Consider the following 23,676-nt stretch of genomic DNA (forward strand, 5'->3'; position numbering starts at 1 on the left):
ATGTCTTCAGTGATCCATTGGTTGTTTAGTAGCATGTTGTTTAGTCTCCATGTGTTTGTGTTTTTTGCAGTTTTTTTCTTGTTGTTGATTTCCAGTCATATAGCATTGTGGTCAGAAAGATGCTTGATATGATTTCAATTTTCTTAAAGTTACTGAGGTTTAATTTGTAGCCCATGGAGAATGATCCATGTGCATTTGAGAAGAATGTGTACTCTGTTGCTTTTGGATGGAATGTCCTATAAATATCTATTAAGTTCATCTGGTCTAATGCTTCATTTAGGACATGTGTTTCCTTATTGATTTTCTGTCTGGATGATCTGTCCATCGCTGTAAGTGGGGTGTTAAAGTCCCCCACTATTATTGTGTTATTGTTGATTTGTCCTTTTAAGATTGTTAGCAGCTGCCTTACATATTGTGGTGAACCTATGTTGGGGGCTTAGGTATTTAAAATTGTTATATCCTCTTCTTGGATTGATCATTAGGTAGTGACCTTCCATTGATCATTAGGTAGTGACCTTCCTTGTTCCTTAAAATATTCTCCATTTTAAAGTCTATTTTGTCTGATATGAGTATTGCTACTCCAACCTTTTCATGATTCCCGTTTGCATGGAATATTTCTTTCCATCCTCTCACTTTCAATTTATATGTGTCCCTAGAAGTGAAGTGGGTCGCTTAAAGAGAGCATATATATGGGTCTTGTTTTTGTATCCATTCAGCCAGTCTATGTCTTTTGGTTGGGGTGTTTAGTCCATTAACATTTAAGGTAATTATTGATATGTATGTTCTTATTGCCATTTTATGAATTGCTTTGAATTTGTTTTTGTTCCTCTTTTTTCTTCCCTTCATCTCTTGTTCGCTCCTCTTGTGGTTTGATGGCTATCCTTAGTGTTGTATTTGAGTTGATTTTTCTTATTTGTTTGAATATCAATTGTAGATTTTTGGTGTGCAGTTATTCTGAAGTTTCGATATGAGTCTCTCTCTCTCTCTCTCTCTCTCTCTATATATATATATATAAACAATCTCATATATATATATGAGACTGTTTCAAGTTGTTGGTCTCTTAATTGAAAGTGCAACTCCAGTGTCCTGCATTTCTACCCTCCTCTTCTCACTGTTTCTGATTTTGGTGGCATAATTGTGTATGGATGATTTTGTATCTTTACTGTATGTATACCTTTACTGGTGAGCCTTGTCATTTGCGGTATTTTTGTTTCTGGTTGTGCCCTTTTCTTTTCTGCCTAGAGAATTTCCTTTAGTATTTGTTGTAAAGCTGGTTTAGTGTTGCTGAATTCTCTTAGCTTTTGCTTATCTGTGAAGCTTTTGATTTCTCCTTCAAATCTAAATGAGAGCCTTGCTGGGTAAAGTAATCTTGGTTGGAGGTTTTTTCCTTGCATCACATTAAGTATATCATGCCACTCCCTTCTGGCCTGCAGAGTTTCTGCTGAAAAATCTGCTGATAACCTTACTGGGGTTCCCTTGTATGTAACTTGTTTCTTTTCCCTAGCTGCTTTCAAGATTTTCTCTTTGTCTTTAATTTTGGTTAGTTTGATTAATATGTGTCTCGGTGTATTCCTCCTTGGGTTTATTTTATATGGTACTCATTGTGCTTCCTGGATTTGAGTGAGTGGTTCCTTTCCCATGTTAGGGAAGTTTTCGGCTATTATCTCTTGGACTATTTTTTCTGTCTCCTTCTCTCTCTCTTCTCCTTCTGGCACCCCTATAATACAGATGTTGGTGCATTTAACATTGTCCCAGAGTTCTCTGGGACTCTCTTCATTTGTTTTCAATCTTTTTTCTCTTTTCTGCTCTGCATCCATAATTTCCACTAATCTGTCCTCCACCTAGCTTATTTGTTCTTCTGCCTCCTGTATTCTGCTGTTAGCTGCTTCCAGTTAATTTTTTATTTGTTATTGTATTTTGCATCTCTTCTTGTTTAAGTTTTATAACTTGGATCTCTTTGGTCAGTGTTTCCTGTAAGTTATCCATCTTTACCTCCAGTTTACTTCCAATGTCTTGCATCATCTTCAGCATCAACAGTCTAAAGTCTTTTTTCCTGATCACTTAGCTGTTTTTCTGGGTTTTTTTTTTCTTTGTCCTTCATCTGAGTTATAGTTCTCTGTCTTTTCATTTTTATAGGTTTTTGGTGTGGTAATCTTTTTACAGATAATAGAGTTGTAGCCTTGCTTCTTCTGGTGTCTTCCCCCCTTGTGGCTGAAGTTGGTATGGGGCTTGCTGTAGGCTTCCTGATGGGAGGGATTGATGCCTGCTCCCTGGTAGGTGGAGTTGATTCCTATCCCTCTGGTGGGTGGGGCTTAGTCTCTGGATGGGATTATAGGTGGCTGTGTGCCTGGGGGAGTCTTTAGGTAGCCTGTTTACTGAGGGGTGGGGCTGTGATCCCACTTGGATTGTTGTTTGGCCTGGGGCTTCTCAGTGCTGATGGGTGGGTCTAGATTTTCCCAAAATGGCCACCTCCAGAGAAAGGCATGCGCTGAATATTCCCAAGAGCTTTGCTTCCAATGTCCTCCCCCCACAACAAGCCATATTCACCCCTGTTTTCCCAAGATGTCCTCCAAGAACTGCAGTCAGGTTTGATCCAGATTCCTATGGAGACTTTGCTTTGCCCTGGGACCCAGCGCATATGAAAGTCTGTGTGTGCCTTTTAAGATTGGAGTCTCTGTTTTCCCCAGCCCTGTGGAGCTCCTGTGCACAAGCCCCACTGGCCCTCAATGCCAGGTGCTTAGGGGGCTCTTTCTCCCACTGCCAGATCCCCACATGTGGGAGTTTGATGTGGGGCTCAGAACTCTCACTCCTGTAGGTGAGTCTCTGTGAACCAGTTAGTTTCCAGTCTGTGGGGCCTCCTACCCAGGTGGTATGGGGTTGCTTATATTGCATAATCACCTCTACTGCCTCTTGATGTGGTCTCCTCTTTGTCATCTGGAGTAGGATATCTTTTTGAAAGTTTCTGGTCCATTTGGTTGAAGATTGCTCAGTATTTTTGATTATGAATTTTGTTGTTTTTAGGAGAGAAGTTGAGCTCCAATCCTTCTATTCCACCATCTTAATCCTGTCTCCCCTGTTATGCCTTTATTTAAATTGGTGACACTGGTAGAAGGGGAACATGCTGATTCTACGTTTTTGCCATTTTCAGGTACACTTGCCTGTACCTCAAAAGGGATCTTGTGCCCAGCAAAGAGTGGGAATCAGGAAATGAGGAAATACTCTGGAGTGGGAGGAGGAAATCCCAAAGGGATAAGAAACTCTAGGGGGAGGAAATCCCAAAGGGATCAGAGCAGTTATTTTACCCCTCAGCCCCAAATCAAGTTTAGGAAAAAACTAAAGGTGACTGACAAGTACCAGATCTTGCTACAAGGGGCAAGGGACAGGACAGACCTTGTTCATTCTACAAGAAAGAAAGAATCTAACCAGGGTTGGTATCATTCCTTAGAGGGAATTCTAAAAATCTTATAGTATAGCTGTGTTTGAATATGTTCATTAAACTACATGTTTATTGTTTAAAATGTGAAATATTTTGCCAACATTTATAATTTCTGGAAATTTCACAGGAAAATCCAGATTTGGGGCTTCTTGACAAAACATAACATTAAAATATAAAATAATTTATGCATGGTAGTTCTGGCAAACCCTGAATCCACATCTGGGGCTACATTCACTGAAGATGATGTGAGGCTGCTCCCTTATGACCAGAGACCTTGTTTACATTACCTATTTGGCTTCTGGGACATCTGAGTCTGAATAAGCTTAAATACCATGCCAGCAGATGTGTTGCCAGGTAGCCCTAAGAAGGAGGGAATGAGAAGAACACACAGCCAGGCTGGAAGTAAATGAAATATAGAAGAAAGGGAAGAAAGGAGAGGAAAGGGAGGCAAAAAGATGATTGTGCAGTAATGGATGGTGACAGTCTACTGGCCTCCATGCCTCAACTGGGCCGCCCTTGGGGATGGGCTGCAGTGAAGTCTGTTCCCACATATGTGCAGTGGAGGAGGAGCAACAGCATTGGGCTTTTCTCCCCCTCCTTCTCGCCCCACTAGTTGGTACAGGAGGAATTAATGATAAATGAACAATGAGAGCAGCCTAGAAGGGAAAAGGTGACCATAAGAGGGTGAGATGAAGCCCAAAAGGTGTAGGGGCAGGAATAAGGTGGACAAATTGATCATTAGCATATGGTCACCAGGTTCACCAGGCAGATGGAGCTGCAGTGTCCAAACCACCATCCTGATCATAAAGTAGCTGAGAGTCATCCTGGGGCTTGCAGCCTTGTTTTCTTCCTTAGCACCTGTTCCTGGGCCATCTGCCAGTCATAGGAGCAACCTGAGATTGTCCTCAAAGGGCAGATCTCTCAGCAACCTCCTAGGTCCTGCTGTCCCTGGGCACAGTGTGGCCACTGCAGCTCTAAGAAGGAGGGATGGTTACTTGCCCCAGAGCTGGGTGCTCAGTATCGTGGAGACTTCTCTCAGTATAGGACTGTTGATCTGGGCAAAGCTTAGCTCCAGGTCCTCTAATTGGATGATGTAGATGCCCAGATTTATCCTGCCTGGGATGCAGGAGTTTGCGTCAGCTAAAGAGAGAGCACTGGACATCAAGTCAAAAACATTCTCTGTTCTTTCTTAGGCCAGGGTCGACTAGATGGAGCACTGTGCTCATTTTCCAGAGAAAAAGGGCTAGATTACTTGAAGAGAGCATATAACGCCGGCATCAGGAATATTGAAATGGAATGTACAGTGTTTGCGGCCATGTGTAGACTTTGTGGTCTAAAAGGTAAGACATTCATGAATGCCAAGGGTCAAATTTTCCTCTTTCATGACATTTTTTTCATGCTTCAGAAGAAAAGGGAAACCATCTTTATATTACTTTGGTTTGAATGCATGATTATCTCATAATATCTTGTGAGTGGGCAGGATATTATTCCTATTATGTGCACAAGGAAAAAAAACCTCAAGGTTCAAGAGTGAGTTATCCTAGATCACCTTGTAGTCAAGACTTGACAGCAAATTCTGCTTTCTTCATACTGGTATTGGCTGTTTTCTGCTACAATTGAACTTATCAAGAGAGGACACAAATAAAATATTCTTAAAATTGTCCATCAAAGGACACAACATCAGTGGAGTAATGTGTTTTTATTTATTTATTTATTTTTAAAGTTAATTTCCATGTATTTTTGCTTTTCCTTTTTACTTTGAAAAAAAAATGATACAGAAAAGTTGAAGAAAATAGTATAATAAATGTGTACCATTTACCAAGATTCAACAGTTTTTAATATTTTGTCGACATTTGTTCATACTCTGTAAATATATGTCTGTGTGTGGATGTATATACACATACACTTATGTGGTTATTTTCTCCTGAATTACTGTAAGGAATTACAAATATCATACCACTTAACTCTTGTGCCTCAGCGTTATTTCCTAAGAATAAGGATGTTCTCTTGTTGACCACAGTATAATTATCAAACCAAAAAAAGCTAAGAAAAGTAAAAATCATTTCATAACATCACTTAACATCCACTCCATATTTAAATTTTCTAACTTTCCTAAAAATATCTTTAAAGATTTCTTTCTTATCTAATACTGAATTAACTTCATAGACTGTAAGGTCATTAGATATTGGTTATTAATACAATCGGTTATTGTATCTCTATATTTCTACATCTAGAATTGTCTCCCTACTCTCCTTTTATTATTTCCCTAGGGAGAGAGGATTTTTTGAAGAGTATAGGCGGTTATCTTCCAGAATGTCCGTGTTCTAGATTTGTATGCACCTTTGGAGGGTTTCACTTGTGCATTTATATTGAATGTTTTCTGTAAAGCAGAAGCAAAGTCTAATGACTTCATTAGATTCAGCTATGTGGCAAGAATACTTCATAGTAACGTAAACTTTCATGGCACCACATCAGGGCAAGGTAATGTAACAATATCCCACAATTAGTAATTTTGGGTTGGATTCCTTGGTTCAAAGGATAACTCCTCTTTCCATTGAAAAATTAAAGTTTTCTCTTTGTAAATAGCAAGTAACCTCTGGGATGATAATTTAGTGCCTTGTGAATGAATATCCTATAACCCAATGGTCGTTTCCCAGTGATTTTTATCATGGCCTGCAAAATGATTTTCTAATTCCATCATTCCTTCTACATTTAGTAGCTGACATTCTTCAAGATGAACGTTTCTTTCTCACACTCCTCCTTCTTCCTCTCCTTTTCTCTCTTTCCTTTTCTTTTTGGTGGCAGAGAGTACTTACTGTTTTGTGGATTTTGTTCAAAGCAGTATGTTGTAAGTGGTTTCTGTCATTATTCTTTTTGATACTTGAAATATCCCAAATTTGACCAGGAAGAGCCCCTTCTAGTGCACTCTTTTGTCCTTTTTTACACAATCCTCCTAGCCCTTAGACTTTTCTTGCTTTAAGGCACAACAGCATTCTGAGGTACAACTTGTACTTTCCTTGCCTTAGGCCTGGGATCAGCCATTTCTCCAAGAAGCTCTGGCTCCTCTGGGTGGAGAATGGTATTAAGAAACCAAACATGGTTGCAACATGCGGTTTTATTTTTGGTGAAATTATTCCAATAACTAACCTGATCAGCACCCAGAAAATCTATTAGAGTAAAACATAGCTTTTCCAAGGACTAGTCAATGTAACTATTCTTTTGTGATTTTAAATTATTTTCATAGTCGTCCTCTAGATTAAAATTTTTTAAATTTTATTTTAAATTTTATTGATGATGGAAGAGGTAAAGCTGCAAAGTTAATTAAATTGGCTATAGGAGTTCTCACCATGGCGCAGCAGGTTAAGAATCCACCTGCAGCAGTTTGGGTCGCAGCTGTGGCTCAGATTCAGTCCCTGGACTGGGAACTACCATATGCCATGGGTATAGTCATAAAAAGAAAAAAAAATTGACTATGAAAGCCTCAAATATAAAGCAAAATAGTACCATCTAAAATAGTATTTTTGAGTGGGAAGTAGTCCCCAAATATTAATACTGATATCCAAGAAAATGTTGGAGCAACTTTTTTAAAAATTCAGCTTTGCATTTCACACAGCAACTATCTATTTTTAAGGATAAAGTCCATAAAGTATGTCATCTATTCAAATGTGTTTTACAGTGTGCATACTGAGTGCATGGCATAATACTAAGAAGCCTGGCTTTTGTTTAAATTTTAATTAAAAAAATTCTTTTTGACTATACCTGTGACATATGGAAGTTCAGGGCCAGGGATTGAATCTGAGTCACAACTGTGACCCACACCTCAGCTGCAGCAACACTAGATCCTTAACCCACTGTGCAGAGACAATGGTGGATCCTTAACCTGCCATACCACAGCAGGAACTCCTGAAGCCTGGTTTTTAAATAAGATCTTTGTCTGATAAGATTTGTCTCAATCATTACCTTCTTAAAGTAAGACTTCCTTCTGTGTATCAACTAGTGGTCCAAGTGCGCAGGCACTATGGATACAGCATTGGACAACAGAGTCCCTGCCCCTGTGGAGTTCATAGAGGAGATAAACAACAACAATAAAGAGTAATCTATAGCAACAGAGTAACATGTTATATGTGGAGGAGTGTGATGGTGGAAAATATGGGAAGGAAAGGGCATGGGGACAACCAAGGTAGGGAGGAAAACTATAAATTAAAATAGCATGGTCCGGAGTTCCTGTCGTGGCTCAGTGGAAATGAATGTGACTAGCATCCATGAGGACGCAGGTTCTATCCTTGGCCTTGCTCAGTGGGTTAAGGATCTGACATTGCCATGAGCTGTGGTATAGACAGCAGACGCTGCTCAGATCTGGCATTGCTGTGGCTATGACGTAGGCTAGTGGCTATAGTTCCAATTCGACTCCTAGCCTGGGAACTTCCATATGGCACAGGTACAGCCCTAAAAAAAAAAAAAAAAAAAAAAGCCAAAAAATGGTCAGTAGAAAGTGCCATTTAGGAAAATGCCACATGGGTACCTGGGCAAAAGCAGTCTGGGAAATGCAATCAGAAATGCAATCTAAGGTCAATAGGCCAGAGCACATGGAGTATGCTGGAGAGACAAGGAGACCAGAGTAGCTGGAAGGGATTGACAGCAGCAGAGATGGTAGGAGATGGAGGGAGTGTGGGCTGTCTGGTACCTATAAGAACTGGGACTTCCACCCAGAGCAAAATGTGAAGCTATGGGAAGGTTCTGAATAAAGAAGTGACCAGGTCTGATGCCTGTTTGAATAGGAGCACACTAACTGCTGATCTGGGAAGAGTCTACTGGAGCCAAGGGCAGAAGCAGAGAGAGAAGCAGGAGAGCTGATGGAGTAGTCTCAGGAGAGATGATTAAACCAGTGCAATAGCAATGGAGGAAGTGAGAAGCAGTCATACTCTAGAGACATTTTGATGGCAAATCCAATAAAATTTGTTGACACTTTGATGAGAACTGGGGGAGAAAGACAATAGTTAAGAATGACTTCCAGGAAGGATGGAGTTATCACAATGGGATAAAGAAAACTGGGTGAGGATTTGGGAGTAGTAGACATCAAATGGAAGCCAAGTAAGCAGGTGGATTTATGAATCTGGAGTTCAGGTGAGATGTTTGGACTGGGAAAGTAAAACTGTAAGTTGATAGCATATAGATGGCATTGAAAGTCATGCAATGAATGAGGTGACAAAGTGAATGGGTAAAGAAATGGATAAAAAAGTTAGGCTTGGTGAAGGAGACCCATCAGAAACCAAGGAGGAGTGGCCAGAGCACTTGGCAGTACAGCTGGAGAGTTTAGTGTCCTGACACCAAAGAGGAAAACTTCAAAAAAGAAGTAAATAGTTACAGCATAAATATGCCCTATTTGATCACAAGTGGAGTTTTAATTCCAATATTTGTCCTTATTGTCAATCAATTTAAACACACAAAACCATAAACAAAATATATATGGTGACATTGCTAAAAACATGTTTTAGAAAGAAGTCACCAGTCAAAGAAGAGATTATTTGTTGAAACCCTACTCTTAACTTCTCTCATCTCTCAGAATGCATTTATATGCAAATTATTATAATATATGGGTGTAGGATGCAAGTGCACCCTGGTCCTCTTTGGAGGGTCATCATTAATACTCGTTTGTTCCAGAGAAACAAAAACATCTGTGTTTGCCTCCACAACTTAGTGAGAGTAGGAGCCCAGTTGGGGGCAGCTTGCCCTTGCCTGAGCAGCAGCCCAACCAGCACATGTCCTGGAGGAGCACCTGGATTCTGATATTTCTGCTCCAGGAAATGTCTCCTCACATTTCTTTCTCATGGAAACAGCAAGTGGTCACAGTCATGGCTACACCTGACAGGCAAATGGAGCAGAATTTGGTAACCAGTTTAGTTAAACACAAAATGCCAACTCACAAACTGCTGCCCAGATGTAAGTTTGGTGCTGACTATTAGTTCTTTTTTAAGAGGCAGCTAGAGAAAGTTCTAGGCTTTTGAACCCCGGACTCAAGTCCTTCTGTCTTTGAGGATATTGCTGAAACCTCAGAGAAGTCTTCTGTCTTTGAGGATATTGCTGAAACCTCTGAGGAATTTTTTTGTCCTTGCTGCACATCCTGGTGACCTTGCTCTCTCTGCCACCTGCAGATACCCTCCTGGACTCTCTTCTCTCTAGCTTGCTGTCATTCCTGCTCCCTGCTGCATCTTCCTTTTTCTGCTGATGCTGAAGCTGTTGGTAGCTGATTTCAGCCTGCCAATAGCTCTTTCAGGCCCAAGGATGCAGCATTTTTGTGGAGCAGACCCCTTCTGGGCTACCAGCATTTACACCAAAGATTGTCTCTATAATTCTATAGTTCTTGGGAGTATTTCTGTCCAAATATCTTTATGGTGACAGGAACTTTCTCCCTCAGACACCACTGTTTTCAAAGGTGAATTCCTGGTACAGGAAGATCAACCACCAAGGACACAGATGAAAATCCCATGCATATGATGCTGCCATATTCCCATCTTTATCCCCGCTTCATTACAGACTTCCCTGATAGCAGTGAAGCTTGGAAAAACCCTATGAGCTAGAAAAGCTTGCTTTGGGGAAGGGCTGAGAGAGCTTTCACAAGCAGCTGTTTTAACATAGAGGACATTAGGGAGGTTATATACCAATGGTAGGCAACACTGGAAAATGTTTCACCTGACACCAAAGGTTCAGGGCTCCCAAGCCTGTTCCCTCTCCCCCTTCATCCCACTTCCACTGTCAGTAATGGCCCCTTCCACCCAGTCTCTCAGACAGCCTTCTCTAATGGCCTTTTATGTCCCTTTAATACTTCCAGATGACTGGATAACCAATCTGACTTCATACTAAGGTGATGATGGCTAATGGTTTCAGCTTATAAATAACCACTTTTTTATTCAAACAAGGGTCTCCTAGAGACTCATTGTCCCAACTCAGAGGACTCACTCATTGAGCTTGGACTGGTGCAGAAACAGATCTTTCTGTGTTCACCTAGGACAAGGAGGTCTTAGGACTTCTCGTCTTTACAATTAATATCAGATCTCACCATAAATCTCACTTTATCAGAGAAGTTTTGCATGACCACCTAGACTAAACTCACTCACTCATTCTACTTCATCTCTCTGCATCACATTTACCACCATACCAGACTATATTTCTATACATGCAGTAATGCATGAATGTATATATCTAGCATCTCTCTTCCTTGTAATACAAGTAGCATGAGCACAGGGACCTTGCTTATCATTTTCTTGCTATATGTCTAGCACTTAGAATAATATCTGCCAAATGGACATTCAATGAATAATTGCTAAATGAATGAACAAATGAATGAATAGAATGACTACTCAACCCCTACTGACCATGGAAAATGACTATAGCAAATTCAACTTGTTCCTTCATTGCCCAGCTTCATTTATGGCTTGGATTGTGTAAAGGACTTTAGAGTGCCTCATAACTGTCTACACAGGAAGAGGGAAAGCCTTAAAGTTAAGCCACCCTTTGCTGTAAGGTTCATACAGTACTTCTGCTATATCTATAGCCCTTGGGTCTCCTGATACTTAATAAATGGACAAACTGCTTGAAATGGGGCCATAGACACCCTCTTATCTCATTCCTGAAAAGGAATAGTGGGAATCCATTGTTCCTTTGACAAGGATTTGGGTGAAGGGAAACAGTGGCCTTCATGAAATTATTTCACAGTGAAGAGTGGAACCTTCCACACAAGGTTAACCCCCCTGAACAATACTGCATAAATGCATTCATCTATGGTTTTATAATATGCATACATCCATCCCTCTCTGAAAGCAAAATCTACTTTAATTAACCCCCTAACATTCCGATTAAAGATGATAATCCTTTTGCACTGTGAACTTGTGATAAGTATGTTTAGTTTTTATCCATCTTTAAAAGACAGTGCTGGCTGCCTTTTGACAGGTGCTTGCTTGCATGGCAATGTATGGAACCTAATATTTACCTAAGATTAGCTTCGCTTAAATCTTCCTCTTTGTCTTTGGTTGTTGGCAGCACTCTCAGTGGTTTTTCTCTAAGGTAAAGGAAGAATTCAGTGTTATTTCTTTTGATAGATACTGGGAATTTTTGGGATATATTCAGTCTTCATAATATTGCTTTATTACATTCAGTGAAAGGGAGCAGAATCCTGACTTTTATTCCATTTTATATTCTTCTGCTGGTTCCAGCCATGAAGGATACTGGGCTCCTGTAGGATGATCGTTGATAAAGTAAAAAAGATATTACAATAAGGATTTAAGATTATATTCAGTCTGGAGCTGGAGCATTTCTTAACTCAAAAATGGGGGGTGGGGTGGGGATTGGGATTTCAAAATATTATTACACAAAGGCAAAAGGCAGCTTCTTACAGCTCTTCACCCTCACAGTACCTCATGAGAGACACTGTGGCTCAGAGAGTTTAACTTTCCCAAGTTCTCGTAGTGAATAAGAAGTGGCTGAACTGGATTTTGAACTTGGCTCCATCTGACATGAGGCCCCTTGGCACCATGCTCTGCAGTGTCTGTTTTCACAACAGCCTCTCGTGGGTGCACAAGGCTCAGATCTCTATTCAGAGGAACAACCAAAAAAAAAAAAAAAACTAAAACAAAAAGGCAAAATTTTCTATTTTAAAAGTTGTGAGCAGGTCTAACCATATACCAAGTTACAGTATTAGTTAGTGTTGGAATCAAATTAAGTGCTATGGTGATACTTATTCAGTAGCTACACATGAAAGTCAGTTAAAGTCAGGCACAAATGGTAAGAGATTAATTTACTACTTTTATAAAGGCAAGATTTTTAAAAAATTTCTTTCTTCTTGATTTGCTGGTTTTTACTTTTTTTTTCTTTTTAGGGCTGCACCTGTGGCATATGGATATTCCCAGACTAGGGGCTGAATCAGAGCTGTAGCTACCAGCCTATACCACAGCCACAGCAACATGAGATCCTTAACCCACTGAGGCCAGGGACCAGGTTTGTTACCACTGAGCCACAACAGGAACTCCCTACATATTTTTAACCAAGGTCAGTATCTAGAGTTTTGTTTGATTCATTTCAATTCTCTCCTGTCTTCTGTCCTACTCCTGCCTTCCTTGTACAAGCACACTCACATGTCAGAGAATGATCTGGGGCCACAGATTCCATCCTGTGCATGTTGGCATTACCTGTGACCTGCCTCTTGCCTGCTGTCACCCTAGTGGGGCTTCATGGGTTCTCTCTGCTTGAGCCCCCACCCCTTAGCACAGCAGGCTCCATCCTCTGCCCATCCTGACATGTCTGTGGTTGGAGGTCTGGCTTTGAGCAGAAGCTCACATCCCCAAAGTTTGTAGCTGGACCTCCCGGAGATGACAGCCAATGCAATGGTGGGAGACACAGAAGATGAGGGTGTGGATTTGGGAGAGATTTTTGAGATCCAACATGCTCCTTTCTCAGAGAATGAAATGAAACCCAGAGAGTATAGAGGGACCTGGCTATGGAAACAGAGCTGTACTGAAACAAAGATGGACTAGCCCTGAAAGCTCTTGCATCCTGACTCCCATTCCCTTCACTATTCCATATGGTGTAAAAGAGTAACATATTTATCCACTGACAGCTTCCTTATACTTTCCTTTCTTGGAATAGTATTAGCAGCAACTTTCAATATGAGATGAATGTATAACATAATTTAAGCAAAGGTAAAAAGACCAAGAGGCTTATATTTAAGGGAGTGGATGGGGCTACCTGGAAGTATAATACTTAATCTAAATACTTAGATTTAGCTCTGAATTTCCTGGAGGACAGCTGAAAATGGAAACACTCCAAATTATACAGCACTCATTACATTATAAAAGAAAACATTTGAGGTTTGTCATAAAAACTTTGTCCAAATGTTAGACTTAAGTGAAATTATCTGTTTACTTTACAATCGAACAGTGTCTTTAGTAACAATTTTATAAAAGATACAGGAAAATCCTTGATAGAGTTAATGCTAAATCTTGGTTCTGTCATTTCTTTGGGAACCTAAAATACTAAGGTGCAGGTTTGAACATTTGTTTTAATTTAAGTCAGAACTGAGTTTAAAGCCTTCAAAGCAATAGCTGTCAAATATTAATGTGTCAGTAATTTAAATGGGAAGTTTTTTTTCTAAAATACAGATTAATTGCCCTTTCTTACTCCTTAATTCTCTATGTCTGGGATATAGCCTAAACATCTGCATTATTAACAAGCTCTGGTTCTGATGAAGGTGGCCAATGGAGCACATATTAAGAAACACCAATCTAGGGAGTTCCCATTGGGGCTCAGTAGTAACGAACCCACCTAGTATCCCTGAGGATGCGGGTTTGATCCCTGGCCTCATTCAGTGGGTTAAGGATCCAGCCTTGCCTTGAGCTGTGGCGTTTGCAGATGAGGCTAGGCTCCTGTGTTGCTGTGGCTGTGGTGCAGGCTGGCAGCTACAGCTCTGCTTCAGTCCCTAGCCTGGGAAATTCCATATGCTGTGGGTGTAGCCCTAAAAAGCAAATAAATAAATAAATAAAAAACAAGACAAAACGAAAAGAAACATCGATCTAGACAAACAACTTGTTCCTATGCTCCTTGGCTTTGATCGGGCCCTCTGAGTACAAATTTTCTCCATTTGGTTTTTGACTAGTAGCCAACAGCCTAATAGTAATGTCTCAGAGGAGACAGAGGATGTGCAAAGGTTCCAAATTGTTGAGATTGCTATGTTTTATACACCAGGTGCACAGGGAGTAAAGATGGGGCCTGCCTAATAAACTCAGACCTTGAGGAGTGAAGGGGACCCTGAAAAGGGCCAGGGAGAGATGGGAGAGGAGCAGTCCTAAGGGCCTGGGAACTCCAAAGCCAAGCTTTGCTTCTTTGCCACTTTCCAAGACCCAGCCCTGCTTGGTTCTGTGGTGCAAAGGGAGTTTGTGTCTCACATGTATCTTTGTCTATAGTTTCCGGGAGAACCCTTCCAGGAAATCCATTCTGAATAAGAAAGGTGGGGCTAAAGCGGGGGTGGCCGGGGGACCATTTAGGCTGGCTCCAGGGGCCCTGAAGTCCTTGAAATTACATACAAATATTTTGTGTGTATATACATATGTGTATTTTATTTTCTTTTTACAGTTGCAGTTTCAGAATATGGAAGTTCCCAGGCTAGGGGTCGAATCAGAGTCACAGCCACAGCCACAGCAAGGCCGGACCATTCATCCACTGAGTGAGGCCAGGGACTGAACCCACATCCTCATGGACACAATCTTGGGTTCTTAACCCACAGAGCCACAGCAGGAACTCCCACACATATGTATTTTTGTAAAAGGAGGTTCCAGTTACACCTTTAATCAGATTTGCAAAGGGATCAAAAACGATCCTAAAGAGTTGAGAATCACTGGAAGTTCCATGTTGACGCTGGTATGTTCCTCCTTGGTGACAGCTAGGTCACTAAATATCCCTCCACAGGAGCCATCCTCCCTGCCCAATCTGAGGATTATGGTAGCAAAGATGTCAGGCTTAATTTCGACAAATTGTTTTGGGTCATTAGTCCCTTTTACTTGCTTTTGGAAATAGTAATTTCAGGCGACAAGATTATTATATGCTGCTTATTAATGGTTCCTCCAGCGTCAAGATAACACGACCAAGATGGCTATGACTTGTTCTTGTCCCTCTTTGGCATAACCCTTGGAGTCACCAGAGAAGATGGTTAGTAAAGTTAGCTCCTGCTCCATGACAAGTACAGAGCACCGGTAACCTCTTATCCTTCTGCCAAGTGAGGGATTAGAGAAGGACTTTCATCTTTTCCCTGCTACCACCAGCCCCTGTCAGCCTTCACTGACTGGCTGATCATTAACTTGAAAAGCCAGGGAAGCTCTTCCATTTGCTTGTTCAGCCAAGTTGCTTTACAATCGAATGAGTTTTGAATAAATAAGGTTCTAGGCGATGAAATATTTGACCCAGCTCAAGTTGGATATTTTCACTGCTTTTCCTTTCACTGAACAGGAGGGTTGGTTTGACTGACAGGTCAGGGCAGGTATGCCTAATGGTTCACCATGTGCCAGCTCAAGAGAGGATGATGGGAGATAGAGAATTCTCCTCTGAGGTCTAGGAGGCTGGGAATTGATGGGCTATTTACTAGCTGTGTCCTACCGGGCCATTTGTTTGACTTTCCAAATCCCTCATTTCATCATTTGTCAAAGGGGATAAAAATAATAGCTAGCTCTTGGTACAGCTATGAGGTCTAAATGGTATCATAAATTCCCCACATAAAGCAAGAGCTAAACCAAACAAAAAAGATAGCATCTAATATAATTACAGTCCACTTCTCCTTCTCAAATCCAGATCTTCTAAAGTCTGAAATAGTGAAGTCAAATAAATAAACATCACACTCACACCCAATTTTTATCTTCATGACCTCAAAGCTTGTCAGTGTAGCTACAGCTAATCCCAGATACACCGAAATCCTTTGTAAAATGATGCAGATGAAGACAGAGACTATGACACTGCTATCAATTCAAAATGGTTGACTCTGATTTCAATGTGAGCAACCACATTCCTTGAAATCAATGATTTCATGAGAAACTAAAAATAAAGAATTTGTTGGGAATTCAGTGTTTCTCTCTAGATCTTTCTTGATGGAACAAACCAAAGATACGGTCTTTATGTTGAGTTTTCAAAAATAAGTTTTTTTGTTTTTTTTTGTTTTTTTTTTGTTTTTTTAAGAAAGATGTTTGGTTATTTCCCCCTAGCTTTGTAACCATCATAAGATGTTATCCTCATTCTTTGGAAACTAAATGCTGACACATGTGCTCCTTCATGGAGCTGGTTCTTAACATTTATGTTTCATTTTCTTGCTCAAACTTCATAAGGGTCAGTACTTGCCTTTATTGGTATTTCCTGAGGTAAGTATTCATCTCTCTTTTCTATTTACTTCACTCTCCAGCAGGCAACCTCACACATTGCACAAGGAATAAAATGTCATCTCAGGAAAAATGGCTGGCTCTCCAGTTATATCCTCCAGTGAGAAAAGCCTGCTCTAAAAATTAGCAGTGGGAGTTCCCATAACGGCACAGTGAAAGCAACTCCAACTAGGAACCATGAGGTTATGGGTTTGATCCCTGGCTTTTCTCAGTGGGTTAAGGATCTGGCATTGCCATGAGCTGTGGTGTAGGTCACAGATGTGGCTCGGATCCCACATTGCTGCGCCTGTGGCATAGGCCTGCCACTGTAGTTCTGATTAGACCCCTATCCTGAGAACCTCCATATGCCGTGGGTGAAGCCCTAGAAAGACAAAAAGACCCCCCCCCAAAAAAAAAGAAAAAGAAAAGAAAGAAAAAAGAAAAGAATTAGAAGTGGGATAGAAAGCTGGAGGTGTGTGTATCTTAGATGGCAAAGAGCTCTCCTTGTTCTCCAACAAAAAGCTTTTCTGAGCCTTAGTCTAGCCAGTCGTAGGGGAAAGGAGAAGACAGTGCTGCAAAAGATCTCAATTAACATATGGAGATGGTTTGGTGGTAGTACAGAGAAAATTTAAAAAAACCTTTTTTTGTTTGTTTTTCTAGGGCTGAACCCATGGCATATGGAGATTCCCAGGCTAGGAGTCTAATCAGAGCTGTAGCCGCCAGCCTACCCCAGAGCCACAGCAACTCAGGATCTGAGCCATGTCTGCGACCTACACCCACGGCTCACAGCAACGCCGGATCCTTGACCCACTGAGCAAGGACAGGCGTTGAACTCAGAACCTCATGGTTTCTAGTCGGATTCATTAATCACTGAGCCACAACGGGAACTCCCTGAGTCCAGAGAAAAATGAATGATAATTCATGCAGAAGTATAGAGGGGTCAGAGGGTTGCATTTACATGACAGAGAAGACAACAAATGCAAAGTACACGTGTTAGGGACACAGGGGTGTCTGGGTAATGTTTCAACACAAAAGATAAACCCATGTGTTCAGTAACAGTGTAATCTGCTCTTCTAGCTGCTGTAGTCTGTGTGACACTTCTCAACAGACTTGAATGTGACCAGATCAACTCTCCACATGATGTTCTGGCGGAATATCAGAAAAGACCTCAGCTCCTAATTGCCAAGTTCATCAAACAGCGGCTTGGACTTCATGACTAGACATCATAGCTGGGCAGCTCAATCCTTCCCCATAAGGTTGTAGTTTCAGTTTTAACGCTCAAGTCATATATTAGTTGTGGCATTTTATTTTTAATATAGTTCTCATCCATGTGCTCACATCATAATTGAGTGATTTTTATAAAACTCTTTCTCTTAAAAATGAATATATTGCAAACAAATTTAATAACTTATGTTAAATTAAATTCAAATCCCATTTTAAAATGAGTTAGCTAAGTCAGTCTAATAATTAAAATTGTAAAACTCCTGTATTGTGACATTTGGAGTTTCATATGCAGCATTAATTAAGCTCCCATCAAAATAGATCAACCACTTGTAGATATGGTTACCCGTCATTCTGTTTCTGAAACCCATCCAGAAATGCATGTTAGAACGTTGTCAGGCACTTGTAGCTGTTGGACAAGTGACAGAAATGGATCATGCACATTCAAAATATTTACAGAAAAAAAAAGTGTCAGCATAATGTAGGTCTATGTGAAAAAGCTACTCTTAGGGAAATATGACCATACTTCTTTTTTTCCCCTGCAGGATTTCAGTGCACCACAGAATAGGATTAGAGGCTTAGGTTTGCCCATGTTTGTGATTTTATAACAACTCGAGATCACACATTGATTTTTGAATGAAAATCCTTGGAAATGCAAAGAAAGATCTCCATTTTTCTTCTGAAATCACAAATGATTACATCACCTTCTAGCAATTTGCTTTTCTTTTAAAAGGAAATGTGTTTTGGAAAAGGCTGTATTCATGTCTATATTAACCTCATAGGCTGAGGAATTAATAACAACTGAATTTAGACTTGAATTCAAGATGTTAAACCCATCCTTTTGTGTGAGTTTGAAGCAGATCTTGCCTGTGCCCTGCCTGCACCTTGCCTATTCAGTTTGACCTTCTGGGAGGCCTGAGGTCACTTAGAAGGTGCATGACACCCAGCATGAGTTGATGCCGCCTAGGAGTTCTAAAGCTGATACTCTTAGGAGTTGGGAGGCATGGATGGAGGATGGGTGGAGGATGGCTTATAATATTAAATAGTATGTAATGTTGTATACATATATTTATATTGTTATGGTTCAAATAAAGTTTAATTCCAACCATGAAAGATTTTTTTCCTGCTTATAATTAACAATAAATAATACCCTGAAAAGTGAATAAGTTTGGGAGCTTTTTTTGAACATAGATATGTTTGACATGTAATTTATTTATTCTTTGGTTGCACCCATGGTATATGGAAGTTCCCAGGCCAGGGATTGAATCCAAGCCACTGCTGCAACCTGCACCAGGCCAAGGATCAAACCCAAGCCACTGCAAAGGCAGTGCTGTATCCTTAAGCTGTGCCACAGCGGGAACTCCCTTGACATGCAATTTTTAAGGCATCCCAGTAATTGACCATCAAATACTGAGATCAGAACTAAAATAAAAGTAAGGTAGAATAACATGGCAGTCATTAGTGGGGTTTTCACTGTGTTTCAGATTTTTCATAGACCAAATAGAAACTACTTCAGAGGTTCTTCATAAGCCTTTAATTTGAACTTTTATCTATCTCCTCTTTGAAAATCTTATTTTCCTTTTTATTGAGAGAAGAGGAGGTTATGAGAGAGAGAGAGAGAGAAAATTAAAGAATCACAGTTAATCCTCCTCTTACCTCCTGTCTAACAGAATGTGTGTGTGTGCCCATACATTTGTTCATGTGTGTTTTCTCTACTAGCATATCCTATCTCAGTAAATAACATCAGCTGCACAAGCCAGAACCCTGGGAAACCTCTTTGATGATTCTGACACCTTCATTTCCAGATCTAATCACCAAGTCCTATTAACTGATTCTCCCATATATTTATACAACCTGTCCTCCAATGGAAAGCCTTCCTGCCTCACCCATAACCTTCCCACAGCGCCCCCTACAGCCTCTTTAAAGCACTCATTGCGTCTTGCAGGTATGTCCTGATTTGGGTTTTTATTGAATAAATGTGCTTAGACTATAATGTTCATGAGGACAAAGACTGCATTTGTTCTATTTACTGCTGTGTCCCAAGTACCCAAGCAGTGCCGGTCTCATTCTAGGTGCTCAATAAATATTTGTTAAATGAAGAATGAATCTGCATCATCTATTTCCCTTATAAACTCTCACTGAAATGCCTCTAGCCTTTGCAAGACCCATCCTTTCCTTATTCAGTTCCTTCTCAGCTCAGCTCTCCTTGGCCATCCCTCCCATGACATCTCTCTTGTGGGGTAGAATGTCCTCTCTACCATCAGTGTAGAGTTGTGGTGACACCTAAAACTTATTGTTTTCTCCCATAGCAGGTGGCTTTCCCCTCTGTCAAAACCAAACCCCAGATTCACCTCCTTCAGGAAGGTCTCCATGTTTAACTCCCCTCAGTTCATCATACCTAGTTCCATTAGAACTAGGGTTGCACTAGGAAGATATCGGTATGTCCTCATTTATATGCTGTAGTGAGAACACTCATCCTTTATCATAAACTTGGCTAATGCCTACCCAGCTTGTCTTCATTTGGGAGGGTTGTGTCTCCTTTCTACCTTTCAACTGCCAAGGAGTGCTGTCCCTGGCAAGCATACAGCCACTGTTCACTATGCCTGCCCTACATCTGGGAACCAGCTTTTCATCTCACCTCTAGCCCCACCTTCTCCACTAATTCAGGCTTGCCCTCCCAGAATGTCTTTCAAGAAATAGATAGGCTTGCAAAAACTCTTCTGATTATTTCTATGCATGGGTGCTGTGTACATTTTAAGTATTTTTTTCTTTTGTTCATTCATCATTATAAGTCCATATCCCTCCTTCTTCCCCAAAAGAATCAGAGATAGTTTACAACGATAAACAAAAACCCATCGGGGAGTATGAATGGGAAAGAAAAAGGAAAGTGGGAAAGAAAAAGGAAAAGTGAAGGGAAGGGGCAGCATTGCCACAAAGCCTGAAGCTCACACCATGATGCAGCCCATACAGTCTATGTGTTGGCAGACAATAGGCTCTAAACTGGCTCTGGGCTACCTGGCAGTGGCTTCATAAAGAGAAAAATTTTACAGCATCTCTAAGATAAAATGTGAACTAATGATCAGGAGGAGAATCCTGATTTCAAGTAGTCACTGTGTAGTGTAGTGATGAGTGTGGAGGTGGGGGTGGGTGAGGGGGGTTTGTGCCAGTGCATTTACTCCAGGTGCTCTCAACACTGGTGCATCTTAGGATCACCAGGGAAGCCTTCAAAAAACACCTTTTGGGGACTCACTTCGGACCAGCTAAATGAGAATCTCTAGGAGTGGGACTGGGAAACCTTATGCAAAAAATTTCCCCTGGCGGAGTTCCCGTCGTTGCGCAGTAGTTAACGAATCCGACTAGGAACCATGAGGTTGCGGGTTCGATCCCTGCCCTTGCTCAGTGGGTTAACGATCCGGCGTTGCCGTGAGCTGTGGTGTAGGTTGCAGACGCGGCTCGGATCCCGTGTTGCTGTGGCTCTGGCATAGGCTGGCAGCTACAGCTCCAATTCGACCCCTAGCCTGGGAACCTCCATATGCAGCAGGAGCGGCCCAAAGAAATAGCAAAAAAAAAAAAAAAAAAAAAATTTCCCTTGGTGATGTGCAGCCTGGGTCAAAGGCACTAATTAAAAAGAACAAATGGTTTGTGAATCTGGAAGCCACACCTCCAGCTGAACTTCTTAAAATCTTTCAATGGTGTCTCCACTGGAATTTAAAGGTCAAGTTCTTCTTCTTGACTCTTACTCCTCGATGTTAAGAATAGTATCCTTTTTTCATAATCGAGGTACACTTGACCAATAAAAGGTAGTAACTATTTTCAAGTGTACAACATGAGGCTTTAATAATACATATACACTGTGAAATGACTACAACAGTCAAGTTCATTAACACATCCCTCACCTCACATAGTTACCCTTTCTGCAACAGCCAAGGTATGGAATGGCTGTTGAGGAGTAGATAAAAAAAACTGTTATATATATATATATGCAATGGAATATTATTTAGCCATAAAACAAAGGAAACTTTGCCATTTGTGACAGCATAAATGAATCTGGAGGGCATTATACCAAGTAAAATAAGCCAGACAGAGAAAGACAAACGCTGTATGGTATTACTTACATGTGGAATCCAAGAAAAAAAGTCGGAGTTCCCGTAATGGCTCAGCAGTTAACGAATCCGACTGGCATCCATGAGGATGCAGGTTCGATCCCTGGTCTCACTCAGTGGGTAAGGACCCAGTGTTCCTGTGAGCTGTGGTGTAGGTCACAAACACAGATCCCGTGTTTCTGTGCTCCCATTTGATCCCTAGCCTGGGAACCTCCATATGCTGTAGCGTGGCTCTAAAAAGACAAAAAGACCAAAAAAAAAAAAAAAAAGTCAAAGTCATAGAAACATAAAATAGAATGGTAGCTACCAAAGGCTGAGGGCATGGAATAGGGAGATGTTGGTTTAAGTGGTCAAAGGGTATACATTTCTAGTGATAAGGTAAGTTTTGAGGACCTGATGTACAGTATGGTGACTATAGTTTAAAGCCTATATTGTATACTTGAAATTTGCAAGGGGAGATTTTTTAGCATTCTCACCAAGAAAAGGAATAGTATCTTAATCATTTTCTATCCCCAGCAACTTGCACAGTGCCTGACACATAGTAAAAGTGAATGAATTATATGTATTTTATATATTTATATATATAATTCATTTATAAATTTATGTATACTGTTATGGGTTACATTGTTGTGTTCCCCCACCAAATGCATATGTTGACGCTTCAACCCTCAGTGTGGCTATAGTTAGAGATGGGGCCTATAAGGAATTAGATTAGTGAGCTCATAGGCTGGGGCCCTGATCTGACAGAATTAGTGTCCTTATAAGAAGGGACACCAGAGAGCTCACTCTCTTTCTCTGTCTGCACACATGTACTGAGAAAAGTCCACGTGAGGACAGAGAGCAAGTGGCCATCTGCAAGCCAGGAAGATCTCTTGACATATACGGAATCAGCTGGAATCTTAGTCTGAGATTTTTAGCTTCCTGAACTGTGAGAAAATAAACTTTTGTTGTTTAAGCCACCTAGTCTTTTGTTATGGTACCCACAGCTGACTAAGATGTATATCTTATATATAAATTACATCAATGTGTGTGTATATAATATATATAGTAGTATATATCATACACACACACACATATATAAACAATCCCTCCCAAAAAAACAAAACGCAATCAATCAGTTTAAGCAAATAAATAGCTTACTGCTTGTCAAGTTAACTTTGCCTAAATGCTATCCCTTGCCAACCTTTCCTAGTAATATGTGTATATTACTCAGTGTAACTTTTCCCGTGGGCTCACTAACAGCCATGACCAGCTCTTCTGCTCCCTGTTTCACTCCCAAACACACTAGAACATTGACACACAAATGCTTAGTTCAATCTTTGTCCAAAATACACAAAACAACTTCTCCTGGCATACTTTTATCCAGTGATAGAATGTGATTCACTGTTTTGCATCCATAGGTACTTAACACTGACTAAAAACTATCAACATCAGAAATATAACAAAGGGAGTTTGAATTGTATTTCCTTCATTTAAAAACATAGCTCTTAACACTTGGGATTTGTTTTGGAGAGTGTTGCTAAAATCTATGGACCTGCTCAGCAGGAAAAGATGCATTCACACATATACCCCTGAATTTTCATGTAATTTCATGGGTTTTCACACCTTCCTTAGACTGAGTTGGAGCAGGAGGCCTGTGTCCCCTGCCACAGACCACAGTTCCTCTGGGGGCCCTGATCCTACCGCTGTCCCCTAGGTTCTGGTTATTGCTCCCCTCTGGGCTCCTCACATCAGGGCTGGTAACAGCTGTTCCACCTACACCACCCTTTGCTGTCCACTAAATCCTGCCCATCCGTTTGTAAACAGTCCTTTCTGTAAATTCTCTCTGTTCCCCAGTTTAGTTGTGCCATCTACTTTCTGCTGGGACCCATTAATACAGCCTCTAATATATATCTGGGGACCCAGAACCATTTGGAAAATTGTAGGAAACAAAAGTCATTCTATATGCAGAAGTTTCAATTACACTTTTTAAAAAACTGCACAACAGAAGTTAGTGTTCTTCTTAAGTGGTAGAATGCTTTTAAAAAGA

General features: G+C 40.7%; 1 protein-coding gene across 2 annotated transcripts in view; it reads left to right on the forward strand.

Moving 5' to 3' along the window:
- Positions 1-19,052, forward strand: part of UPP2 (uridine phosphorylase 2) — a 43,212-nt gene extending 24,160 nt beyond the window's left edge. Inside the window, exons 6-8 of one of the 2 annotated variants that reach the window (XM_047772668.1) lie at positions 4,630-4,776; positions 17,401-17,579; positions 18,090-19,052. In XM_047772668.1, coding sequence (XP_047628624.1) covers positions 4,630-4,776; positions 17,401-17,543 — 290 coding nt within the window. In that variant the 3' untranslated portion in view covers positions 17,544-17,579; positions 18,090-19,052. Of the gene's footprint in view, positions 1-4,629; positions 4,777-17,400; positions 17,712-18,089 lie in introns of those variants that run through there. The other variant, XM_047772667.1, reaches the window with a different exon arrangement.
- Positions 19,053-23,676: the final 4,624 nt, after the last annotated feature.

The sequence above is a fragment of the Phacochoerus africanus genome, chromosome 3, assembly GCF_016906955.1.
Source record: "Phacochoerus africanus isolate WHEZ1 chromosome 3, ROS_Pafr_v1, whole genome shotgun sequence".
In the NCBI taxonomy this organism is placed as follows: domain Eukaryota; kingdom Metazoa; phylum Chordata; class Mammalia; order Artiodactyla; family Suidae; genus Phacochoerus; species Phacochoerus africanus.